The sequence below is a fragment of the Lissotriton helveticus genome, chromosome 1_1, assembly GCF_964261635.1.
Source record: "Lissotriton helveticus chromosome 1_1, aLisHel1.1, whole genome shotgun sequence".
Taxonomy (NCBI): Eukaryota; Metazoa; Chordata; class Amphibia; order Caudata; family Salamandridae; genus Lissotriton; species Lissotriton helveticus.
Genome location: NC_136057.1, coordinates 1,809,711,985 through 1,809,725,437, shown reverse-complemented (window position 1 = coordinate 1,809,725,437; position 13,453 = coordinate 1,809,711,985). Strand labels below are relative to the sequence as shown.

At 41.7% G+C, this 13,453-nt stretch overlaps 1 protein-coding gene across 2 annotated transcripts in view; it reads left to right on the top strand.

The window, feature by feature from the left end:
• The window catches only part of LOC144753119 (cytochrome P450 2D15-like), a 691,888-nt gene that overhangs the window by 499,413 nt on the left and 179,022 nt on the right, over nt 1-13,453 (top strand). For both annotated transcript variants that reach the window (XM_078640909.1, XM_078640906.1), the window contains one exon: nt 11,932-12,073. In XM_078640909.1, the coding sequence (XP_078497035.1) occupies nt 11,932-12,073 (142 nt within the window). The remainder of the gene's footprint in view (nt 1-11,931; nt 12,074-13,453) is intronic.

The window sequence follows — 13,453 nt, the reverse complement described above, 5'->3', positions numbered from 1 at the left end:
TGTAAAAACAAAAATTGGTTCAAAGGTGTATCTGCAGAGGAGTGTAGGACAATGTCTGTGTGTGTGCAAGAGAGCATATATTATAGTCTTTGTTAATATATATACATCTGTAAAAGAATGTAAGAGGCTGTATGTGTGACTGAGTGTGTGCCTCAGTATGGAATTGTGTCTATATCGGCATGTAAATGTATGTTTCTAAGTGCATATATTCACACTTGTATGTCTGTCTATGTGATTATGTGTTGGTTGTGTATGTGATGGGAAACATTATATATATGTCAGTGTCTAAGGTTCTATCGTTGTAAGGTTGTCTCGTGTGTGGATGACTAAAGAATTATGAGATTGTGTGGTTGTGAGCATTACTCTATATATCTCTACAGTGAGCATAAATGTAAGTCTCTTTGTCTGCGGAGAGTGTGTGTGGGTGAGTAAGTGTTTTATGTATAATTATTTATGTGCATGTGTCATTAGCATTCAGTATGTGAGATAAAGTAATTGTGTGTGACTCTGTTGTGTACTGTGTGGGTGCTACTCTGTGCGAGGGGGTGATTGTATCTGATTGTGTAGTTGAGTATGTGTCTGTGAGGTTGTGTACATGTGTCTCTGTCTACATTAGTATGGAATTATGTGTCTGTGGGTTTAATTGTGTGCATAGGATATACAGTGCACATAACTTTGTATATATAGCTTGTTTTCATCTCATAAGGGAGGGGTTAAGTGTATTATGTCCTATGCAATTTATATTTCGGTGGACAGGCTATCCGTCATCTTTGTGATGAAGTAATCCATCTAACTAGATCTAAATCAGCCCTATGTATGTATGTGAATCAGTATGTGTGTGTCTGTATATGAGCATGAGAGCTTACAAAAGTGTGAGTGACTGTATCTATATAATTGTGAAGCTGGGTTTCACTCTGTGTGTGGGGGATGCTTGAACAGTTGTGTGGGTGAGTATGTATGTGTGTGATTGTCTAAGTGTGTGGGAGTGTGTATATGTGTGTGTACATGTTGTGTGTATGCATGTGTTTTTGTATGTTCATTTTTTAAACAGTGTATATTTGTGGATCTACTGCCAATGGCTAGGGGGTAACACTGACCAACACGAAGATTCTGAAAATCCACACAATCAAAAAATAAGTTCATCATTAGGTTCAACTACACAGCACCCACAAACGATCCAGTGGGTCATGGTACATCTACCCTACCCCTTTCTACTTTTAAAAAATGTTCACTATAGAGAAGGGGACCAAATTGTAAGATGGTGGCTACAACTTGCTTTTCAAGTTACAGACAGCCAATCACAATGCAAGGTGTGGCTTGCACATTTGCGGATCCATTGGCATCCACAGTTTGGATGGATATACATCAAAAGACAGAGGGACATATTAGCAAGCGGCAGCGATGTTTATCGCTGACCGCTGCTAGTGTGAGGAAATCTATCGCCCGCTTTTGCTGGCGATAATCTCCATGGAAGCATTGTATTAACAACGCTTAATGCCATGGAGATAAAAATCCCAGCGATAGCGGGGATTATTGCCATTTTCAATGGAATATCGCTGGTTTTCCAGCGATATTCCATTGAAAATGGCGATAACCTTGCTGATAGGGCAGGACAATCTTAGCCATGTAATCCTCCTACCATTGGATTACATGGCTAAGTACAGGCCACAAGCAGGCGCTAGGAAAGTGAGGTTAGCGCTACTTTTTCTAACGCTCTGCTTATTAGCGAGCAGCTTGATAATAGGAGAAATGTCGCTTAGCGACATTTCTCCTATTATTTTGCCTTGGAACGCCCACTTTGCATTTCATTAGAGATGCAAAGCTGGGCGTTGTAGACAAGGGCGCAAAATCAGCAAAACACGCAATAGCGTGTCTTTGCTGATAGGGCAATGAAATTATCATTGCTTTTCGGCCGAAAACGGCCGCAAAAGCGGCGATAATTTCAAATCGCCTGCCTTGTTAATATGCCCCAAAATCCCTATTTCTGGGCAAAGATATAGCTTTCTGCCAAATTTCGTGAAAATCTGGTCAGCTGTTTGGGTTGTAGTGGTGTGTAAACAGTGACGAGTCATATCATTTGAAACTTTCTAGTTTCTAATAGAGATAATGGTCATCATTAGCCCACCTGATAATCTACCTCTGCTTCGATCATACCCCAGTCAAGTAATAGTTACAAAACCCTCACGTTAGTGTTTTCCCAGAACCATGTTTCTTCCAAAAGCACAATTTGATGATTCACATAACCACTCTTTGTTAGGAGTGTAAAGCAGTGAATGATACAACTTACCAATGAGTGATTTCAGGAGAACTCCATGATCTATGCTTTGTTCCCTTACTTCCGCAAATCATGATACACTTGATGGCTCATGAAGGGGGCCTAGCGATTCAAAGATTCCCTTCCTAAGCCACAACCTGCACAGTGGGGAGACAAATAATTTGAAATAACAATCCTTAAGTTATTTTGATAACACTGGGGTAAATTTCCAGACACCTGGTTGAAACTTCGGTAACCTATATTAGTTCCTGAGTGGGATATTTCTGACTGGGAGATATGCCTTCATGGTGATTCAACACTGGCATTACCTTTTCTCTCTTTACTAGCAAATCTTCCATAGATACTTCTGCTTCAGTTGCTATCCGCAGAACTAGACCTAAAAGTCCTTCCTTAGCCCTGCACACAATACTGGCTATTAGGGAGGATGTAACGTCCACCCTTGTTAGCTCTCAACCCCCTTTGCCCTGCGTGTGCAAGGTCTGCAGATACTGTTTCTTGGAATGAGGGTATCTGCTTAAAGCTATGGAACAGTTTTAATCTATTCAACTAACATAATGTTTAATGCTTTCCTCCCCTTATGGTCTATATAAAAAAAATAGACTGACCCAAGGGATGAGGGGTACCAATCTCAGAAAGGGATGAAATGGCAGAGCCCCTTATCTCCCCCTGAGAAATGTAGTTCACCTTAGAAGTGGGAAATATTGTCTTACACTATTCTTTGATCGAACCGATGGATTTAGGTTGGACCTTCTCCATGGCACCACCCTCACCCACCATAGACCAATGTTTGCTATTTTTGCTTAAGGCATCTCAGTATTATTACATAAAGGGCTTGTCCCTTGGTGGGGTTTAGTTGATAAATGAGGTTGTCCTCCTGGGGGGACAATTTCCCTTGAAGTACTTTTCTTGGTTAAGAGAAGACCTCTGGCTGGCCTATGTTTCTTTTACGCTTTTATAGTTTTTAAAACTATTTATATGTTTTCCCCGTCTGTTAGGTGGGGGAATCCTATAATTTAGGGTGGATTTCCTATAGCCATTTAAAAAAAACATTTTTTAATTAACATAGGCTGTTCTGAAGATATTAACAGTATAATGAGGTACACTAGTGAGAATCTCTAAACCCTTAGAATTCTCTGGATATGAGGGTTGCTTGAATATTTGAGTTCTGGATTCCCTGACTTTCAAAATGAACAGAAGCTGTGATTTCCTCTGCTGCCTTGTAAGTAAATGCAAAAAGAACTATTGATGGACAGAATGCGGAACACTTTTATACATTCGCCCCAGTAGAGATCTGGGCCTAAATCCATCGGTTTTTGCTCACCATGCCATTTCAGTTTGTACCCAGCCATATGCAAATCAGTCTTGGCCCTGCGCCCAATGGAAATAGTCCATCCCGGACTGCCAGGCCAGGTCCTCCCTGGACAGAAAACAAGCATCCTAGGATCGGTTTTGGGGTTTCACCCCTCATCAGTCAGGATAGCTTGCCTCCAGTGGCTTGGCAGTTCAGGCTGGACTGTTCCCATGAAGCACAGGGTCAAGACTGGTTTGCATATAGCTGGGTCTGAACTGAGGTGGCGAAGTGAGCTATAGAACTATGATGGATTGAACCCAGATCTGTGACTGGTGGTGAGTGTCTGAAAAGTTTCAGTGCTCCGTCCATCATTTCCTTTTGTTTGCTTTGCCTAGTAAGTGAAGGCAGACATATGTTCACTTTGTGAGGTTCTAACTTGATTTCCTTCATATAGTTAGTTTGCAACAACTGGTCAGAGTTCATCATGACCAAAGTCTCCAGAATCCATTGCAGGGTCTTCTGCCTCAATAGGACTACATCCAATAGCGGTGAACAGGGAGAAGGATTGATATCCACAGTATTTTCAGAGGAAACTTGGGTACTGATCGATGGCTCCTCCAGTCCCTGATTGGAGGGGAGAATCTGGGTTAGGTAGATTTACTGAAGGGGCCGAAGATGTTGTGTTAATATAATGAGCTGACCCGATACACCTGCCAACTGCACATCTTGAGGTCGTACAGCATAAAGAGATGAAATGGCTCTCTCATAAACACTTAGGAATGATTTGATCTAACATTTCTCAGGAAAGGCCAACGGACTGCACACTCTACTGATCATAAAGATATCCCTGAAAAAAGTACAGTCTCAATCAGAATGGAAATTTCAGACTACCAAATAAAACACTATAATTGCTGATTCACCTATATTGGCACAATTCATACCAAATGAGCCTGGGTCTGAGAAAAGTGAAAATATAGACCAAGCGTATCTTCAGGACCCTAGTTAACTCCTCCTCTACAAAATCCATTTAAAAAGAATAGGCTTTCAATCTCAAGGTAAAAGTCCTAGCCATAAATAGCAGAATGAAATGGTTTCTGGAGCATTAGGAGACAAACACTACCTGCAGATGGTGATTGGAACAAGCAAGCCACAGCCCTAGTAAACAACACTGGTAGAGATTACTAGAAATTACCAGCACACGATAGGACCAGCAGGTAGAGACCTTTGAATTAAGTATCACACCACCAGCCACCACAGTTGATCATTAACTTACTAACCAGATACAGCAATTATGATATACGCTTCTTTGAGGAGACCTGGGCCATAGAAGGCATGCTGATGGATAATTTTTTGTCCCTCCACACACCAGCAACCAAAAGTTATAAAAAGGGAGGCTGAAGGGAGGATTAGTTACATGTATCTTCAAAGTCAAAGACAGCTTTATTCGATTTTAAACTTTAAAAATCATAAAAGCAATTACAAAAGACAATAATAAATGCATTACAATTGATTCCACATCAGTTTACCAAAAAGGGTATAAAAGGGTGCAATTTATTATTAAATAGGTATATGGTCATTTCATGGATTGCCTACATCTAATCACATTTTTGAGAAAATTGGACATAAGATACATTGACATTTCATTTTCCAGCATCTGTAGTTTCAAAAAAGCCGGTCTGCACTGTCTCAAGTCCCACTTTTACAATAAAATCATTAAATATTTATTCCGGGCAAAAGAGTAGAATTTACAGAATAACACACAATGGATGGTGGATTGTTTTGAAAAATCGTCACACGGGAACAGTGGTAAGTCTTTTGACAATGAATTTATTTCTGGGAAGGTTACCAGCATATGAAAACTTTCCCCTCTGAAACGCGCTAAGAGCATCCTAGAGAAGCTGCTCTGCACCAGGATTAGATACCTTTGTAAACCACATTCCTGCATCATTAAATGATTCCGAATTACAGACCTCTTTTTTCCGTCTATCTGCCACCGTTTGGACTCTAATAGCTCCAAGCACAGTTCTTTCAGCTTTTTTTTAGAAATGGAGCTTAAGGTACTGGGAGTAGCAAAATATTCAGGATGTCCAGTCTCTTCTAGAAAGGACTTCACATAAATTAAGCATTGAATTTCCCCCCCCCCCTGGAGGTCTAAGCAATCCTGTATAATCTCTCTATTAAGACCAGTTTCTTGTGAGTTCCAGACTTTATCCCAAAGTAAAACCGGACTTACTTTAATTATGTCAGTCACATAGGTCAGACCTAGTTCTTTATGACGTACATAGCTTGATGTCGAGTTGGGGCTGCTAACAAAAATCTCAGAAAAGCATTTTCACAGGTTTGGGTGTCAGCGATTTCCCATATCCCTGCACCGTACGTTACGGTGGAGACACATTTCGATTTATATATGTCAATAAGAATGTGCACCGGGCGGCCCCCCAATTTGTTTGTAAATTTTGTAACAGCTCCGATAGCACGAGAGAAGGCTAGTTTCCTCGCGTCGGCTGCCGATGCCAATGTTCCCTTTTGTATTAAAAACTATTCCTAAATAGGAAAATTTATCGGTTGACGCTATCTTAGACTTTTTTTAAAAAGTGTTGCACGAGACATTTTTCTTTAAGGTACAACACATATTAAAAGTTTTGCCAATGTTGATTTTTAGTCCTCTTGCTCCCATATATTCTGCAAAGGCAGAGAGTGCATTCTGGAGGCCCATCTGAGTTCTTGACATGATGACCTCATCATCGGCGTATAATAGAATGGGGGCTGGGGTACCTTTAATTTGGGGGAAATCCGTTTTAACCGTTGTTAGATGATTGGCCACGCTATTGATATAAAGATTAAATAAAAAGGGCGCTAGAATGCAGCCCTGCCGAACTCCTTTTCTTATAGGAAAAACGGATGTGCATTCCCCCCTATTCCCAAAGCGTACTTTAGCTCCCGCCCCTCGATAAAGTTCTTTAATGAAGTTCAAAAGAGTAGTTTCTATGCCGAGTTGCAACAGTGTTTCCCATAGAATTTCGTGGCTTAGGCAATCGAATGCCGAACTCAGTTCGACAAAGGATAAAAAGAGATTGCCCTTTTTTGCCACCACATATTTTCCTACTAAATGGCCAGATTTAATCCTTGCTCCACAGTTCCTACACCTGCCTTAAATCCATACTGAAATTTAGAAAGAATTCCTGTCTCAACCGCCCATAGTTGCAACCTATTCAGTAATGCCCGTCCTGCCACTTTCATAAGAGCATCCAGGAGAGAGATTGGCCTATAGCACCTAGGGTCGTTGCGGTCCCCCTTCTTAAAAATTGGGACCACTACCGCCTCCTGCCAGGTATCAATAAAGCCTATTTTATTGCTACTATTAAGAACTTTTGTCAGGAGAGGTGCCCATAATTTTATATCATGTTTATAAATATCTACGGGCACCATGTCTGGACAAGCCGCTTTTCCTGATGTGCTTTTTGCTATAGCTAGCTCAATTTCAGGTAAAGTGAAAGTAATACTCAAGGGGAAAATACTTTGGATACTGGCCTCTTCCCTCTCTTGAATATCGTTACATTCTAAAACCGCTCTCTCATCTTTTTTGTAAAGATCTGTAAAATGGTCTACCCATGTTACTTCATCTATGGCTACTTCCATGGAGTCTGTCTTTCTTTCAGTAAAAAAAGGGGCATTCACTGCTTTCCAAAAGCCAACTGTGTCCCTCAAAATGCATGCTTGATGTAATGTTCTCCAGGCCTCCTGTTTCAGTTCATTTTTCCTGATGATTTTAATTGCGGAATAATACCTCGCTCTAGCCTGTCTAATCTCAACAGCATTTTTGGGCTCTTTCTTAAGGGTCGGTTTTAGAGCTGCATGTGCTTTACTGCAAGTTATATCAAACCATCCCTCCCCCTCTTTTTTTGGGCCCTTCTTAGATGATCTGGTTAATGTCTTATGAATTTCACCAGAAATCTTCTGAAAAGCAACCAATATTTGTATACAATCACTAGTCTCTGAGAGGCAGGTCATGAAGTCATTTTGGTACTCCTTTAATAGAGATTCCATAAACGTCGTAGGGTTTACTCTGTTCCATTTTATGTTGTACCCGTTTTTTTTGGCAAGTGCTATCCTATGGTTATAGAGATTTCCAGCTACATTGCTATGCTTTTTATTCTTCTGGGTGAATGTCATAGAAAGGCAAATGGGATAGTGATCGCTTAATACAAGCTCTCCTGTATAGCAACTAAGTACGTAGCAAGAGCGACTATTTGAAATCAGAGCGAAGTCAATCACCGTTGTGCAACCCCTTCCAATAAAAGTTGGTAAGAAGGGGACTTGCGGACTACAAAGTTTGTTTCCAAACCCTAAGTCAAAAAGGTGAATCAGGGAATTAAAGACACTCCCGGTACTTGAATGTTCAAAGTGAGTGCAGGAATCGCCCTTCAGATTTACCATCCCACAAACACCTAGATTGTTTTGGGTGCATAAATGACAATTTAAATCCCCCATTAAAATCACACATTCATCACCGTGAGAGTTTTCACCTAGGTGTTGCAGGCTTTGTACAAGACTCTCCAGTATCTTATTTAAGTCGTCCCTAGGAATATTGTTATATAAATTGATCAAGGTGATGGTTTGTTTGCCACCCAAAGATAATATCAGAATTTGATAGTAATCTGATCCTAAGAGACTCTTTTTGACCGCAATATGTGCAGTACTGGCTATATAAATACAAAGACCCCCCGCATTTCTGCCCCTCTTTGACAGCTTGGTAGGTGAAAAAAAGGTGCGGAAACCATTTAAATGTGTCTCCTCCATATCCCAACATTCTTGGAAGCAAATAATAGTGAATTTTTCTATATAGGGTATAAACACTGGTTCCTCTATTTTACTAGATAGCCCTGCTATGTTCCAGGTAATAAAGGTAATAGGGTCGTTCTCGGCCAACAATTTTTTATTTGAGGCCTCTACCTTGTTTGTGTTTCCGGGGATAGTTGCTATGATTACGTCCGCTCCCCCAAGATGTACCCTGCTCCCTTGTTCCTGTACATATGGTATTTGTCTGGGCAAAGAGTTTATCTGGTCCTCCAAGGAGCAATTTACCCAGAGGGATGTATTTCCATCTAATACTGATGCTTCCTCTCTCACCAATCCAATTTCTCTCTTCTGATTTAATGGGCATGATCTATTTGTTGGATTTTTGCGGGATTCTTTTGTATTAGCCTGTCTGGTCCCCAGGGATTTCTTTTTCAAACTCTGACGTCAATCCACCATTTCTAGGCAGCTAAAGCGATTATTTATTTGGGCACCTCTCCACATCTCCTCAGGATTTTATACATGGTTTTGCACCCTGCCCCTTGTATGATGTGTGGCCCTTGTCTATTCATTCTCATTTCTTGGTAAAATATTTCGTGGGTAAAAATATGATAATAGTCGGGCTTCTATGGGTGTCCGGACACTATAATCGCTCCAGCTGTTCCAGTTACAGATATGCTCTGCCGTATGGGTGTCACTAAAACTAACCAATACACAGTCACCCGGGATTGTTTTAGTAGTGCTACCCACCCAGGCTGCTCTACGCACCATTAGTATTCTACTAGTTATAAGGGGCGGCAAAGGCCGGTTAGTATTTAACCAATGCAGCACTTTGTTCTTTAAAGTCGTAAAGGATTCCTCGTTGGGTGCTCTCAACTCTGGTACACCTGTTAATACAATCATATAAGAGCTAGCTTCAGGGGGTAAATTTATAGTGTGCCTTCTTGGCGGTTCTCCCAGCGTTAAAACCCCTTTTTGCTGGGTTAATCTCTGCTTTATCGTCTCCCTCTACAGGTTTACCTTCAGTTGTTGGTTTAACTAGGAGATTCTGTCTTGCTGGATTTATGGCATTTTGATTCCGGGGTTGTACGGAAGTCGTTATGTTGTTGGTCTTATCTACCACAGGTTTAGTGGTTTTAAATGTCGTAGATTGTGGTACTGTTTTTCCTTTCATTGTCTCAGTCCAACCCCTGGAATTTACTTCCAAGCGGGAGAGTTGTTGTTCAATCCGCTTGAGCCTATTTTCCAACGGGGCAAGCGAGATTTTTAGTAATGCCCCAAATTTTATAAATAATGGATCGGGGGCCTCATCTCCTGTTTCTATAATTTCTATCGTTATGTCAGGGGCTGGAGCATCACCCTGTGTTGCTAATAGCAGAGGGACGGCCCTTACCTCAGTATCTTTCTGGTGTTGGGGTTCAACCATACTATTCCCACCCATAGCTCTTTTCGCTTTTCTTCCTCCCCCTGCTGTTGTATTAGCCCTTTTTCTTTTAGCTTTCGCTCCCTCTTTCCTTTCACGTAATTGCATTTTTACTATTTCTGTGTCGTCCCCCCCAGTGGGATCTATATTATCCTCAGTTGTTTGTGAGAGATTTAAATCAGTAATTGACTGAATATCAGACTGATCTATTGTGGTGGGTAAACTATGTACAAGTGCCTGGGTTTCTACTATGTTGTTTCTTAGGGGGTTTTCAGGGGTGCGGGCATTTGCACGATGGCCCATGTAAGATCTTTTCACCATGGCCAAATCTTGAGAAACCCGCCGTTCCATCAATATAATCCCCTGATCTATTACTGAATTTGTCCTTGTTATAAAATTATCTAAAGTTCCAGTTAGAAGGCATCCCCATAACGCACTTTTATTCTTGCCCCACGTGTAGACATACTAGGCAATACTAGTTAATCAGTGGGTACAGGCAACTTTTCGATAAACAACTCAAGAGGGTGGGCCCAGTCCAGTCTCTTTCGGGCTCGAACGGGCTACAACGGGCCCGCCCTTGGCCCGGGCTTTGCCTGGCGCGTGCCCGCGCGTGTCCCGCGACTGCGGAAGTGGGCGTAACTAAATAGGGAGGTGGAGCGGGAAGATGACCCAGGTGCGGCCGGTCACTCACCGCAAAGAACCCTGGTCCTCGCCGTCCCGCGGTCCGGTAATAGCCCCAAATCGGCATCCTTCCCAAGATGTCAGGCAAGCAAAGATTGTGGCAGGCAAAAGACTCTAGCTCCGAGCGGCACCCATATATCTTATTTACCCTAGCCGCCTCATCCATCATTACTTGGGAGCTTGGAAAGAACCTCCACCAAATAATATTTGAAAATGGCAAAGTCCTTATCGATATTCATAATGACTACAACCCCCTGATAACACTCAACAATCACACCAGATCCAACCAAATAGCTTCAAGCACAATTCATAGAGGAGAAAGGTGCAACCCATCAAGAATGCCTTAATTAACTTCAAAGTATAGCACTAAGTAAATCATATGAAGGTCCTACATAGGATCAGAAGCAATCGCCATTGGCTGCCCATTTCTCTGACCCTCCTGGGAATCCGGGAGCTGCAAACTGAGCATCAGACAGCCTCCAAAGACCTATTTTTCAAAGCAAACCATATATATTGAGATTGGAATTTACTGCAAATAACACCCTTCAAGATTAACATACTAGTTTCAGCCTTTGGAGCGACCTAAAATCTCTGTTATGGATGAGCAAAGAACGCATTCAAATTCAAATGGAGCAATCACGTTATTCCCTGTGCACTCCTCTCTTGCATTTATAGCAGTCTATCACCCAATGCCACTGTTCTCTTAATGTGGATAGTCACAAAAATTCCTTGGATTAGATAGACTTCTTTCTGTATACCCAGAACCACATCATCTCCCTACTGACATACACCCGATCTGGATAAAGGAACTTACAATACCATGTATTGCTAAATGGAAGTGTCTCCTTTATTTGCTTTAGCGGGTGCCTTAGTTTTTAAGATTGTATAATGTTGACTGCTTTCAACACCCTCCCTTGGGTCATAGGAAAGGTGCTTAAGAGGTGAATTTGGGAGTAACGGCTAAGGACAGAAAGAGAAATCTGAAAACCACATGAAGCAGTAAATAACGTTTAGGATGGGTAATCTGGGTAGCAGAGTTCCCAGCCTCCCTTCTTTCACAAGGTACCAGTGGCTCTGGCAGCAGAGAATATTTTGGCTTCATAGTGAGTAGCACAGTTTGCTGAAGGGCAGACTCAGCAGTTGTCTGGTTGTCTCGAGCAACAAGCCAAGGGTGTAAACGTGCCTTGTTTGCAGTGTGACCATCAAGGGGTCAAGGTCTTTAGACTTGCTTGAGAGTATATGAAGTACATGCAGTGGGCAGGGAACACACCTATGTCTGCATTTTACTGGGACCTCTGTTGTACACTAATTGTCAGCATCATTCAACATTATTGGCTCAGCTAACATTAGGGCATCATTTACAAGATTGTGCTCGCTGTTACTGATTCTATCTGTCATCTCTGTATAATATTTAGAACAATAGTACATTTTATTGAAACTCTGTCTTTGTTAACACCCTTTTAGGTGAAAGGTGACCCTAATAACTCCTTCTGTGAAATCAATCTCCTCTTGACAGTGACTGACCTGTTCACAGCAGGCACAGAGACCACTGCTACAACTCTACGCTTTGGGCTGCTGTACATGATGCTTTACCCAGACATTCAAAGTAAGTGTCAACTTTGTTTTTTGATACTGATGGTTTAGAAGGATTAAATTATCTTATAGCTTATCAGGGATCCATCTCTTCTCCTGCAAAATAACATATAGGTGTATATCAAAACGTATTTACCAGAGGTCTCCCTGCATCGACTTGAGATTAGTTGACCCTCTAAATTGCCTAACTCATGAACTATATACAAGTGAGGCTACTGGCTATCAAACCCCATTAACTCACAATTGGAACTTACGCTATTTGCCCAATCATTTCATTTTATATACATAGTTATTAAAACTATTACAAAACTATCTAATTAATGTAAAACATGTAAGACATTTGTTTATGTGAATATCTTCACTCTAGTCCTATGACCGGATAAAGCCTTGGCCCCAGCAACAGGTACTAACGTTATATAGTCACAAAAGGGTTCTACACTAGGTTTATATTCCTCGACACCTTGAAGTTGCAATACCACTGATTTAATCAGTAATTATTGAATAATATTTCGTAAATCTTTCATACATTTAACAAATCTAACTAGCAACTAGAATGTTTCCCCTTTCATGACACTGTTAATCACATTTATCAACACGGAGCTCCGGTTGTATCGCAGTATATTGACAACTACAATATCAAATGACAATATCATGTCAAACATATCCTCTAAATAAAATATGGAGTTGACATACTTCAATCAATCAATCAATCAATCAATCAATCACGGATTCTTTTAAGCCTGCTACTCACCTGTGAGGTACTCAATGTACTGGGGGTAGCTGTGGTCAGTTGAAGAGCCAGGTGTTGAGGATCTTCCTGAAGATGTGCAGGGGGGGGGGCGTGTCTGTTGTCAACTGGGAGCAGGTCTTGGCCGCAATGTAGGAAAAGGTTCTGCCATCCGTTCTTGCTCTGCGGATGCATAGGAGTTCCGCGAAGGTGAGGACGGCTGATCGGAGGTTCCTCTTACGTACGTGGAAGGAGATTCTGTCGATGAGATATTGGGGTCTGGTGTTGTGGACACATTTGTAGGTGTGGGTGAATATCTTGAAAGTTACTCGCTTCTCAACAGGGATCCATTGGAGGTTCCGAAGGTTTTGGGTGATGTGTTCATGTTGAGGGACGCCGAGGACAACTCTGGCTGTGGTGTTCTGGATGGTCTGGAGTTTGTGGAGCAGAGACTAGTTGATCCTGGCGTAGATTACATTTCTGTAGTCCAGTCTGCTGGTTATGGGTGCGTGGGTGATGGTCTTCCTTGATTCAGGAGGATCCATTTGAAGGAGGTGATGGCGTTGACCTGTCAGGTAATGGAGAGGGAGGAGTCAAGTACGATGCTGAGTTTCCCGGTATGGTCTGTGGGGGGGCTGCAACTCATCCAGGATGCAATATCCTTCA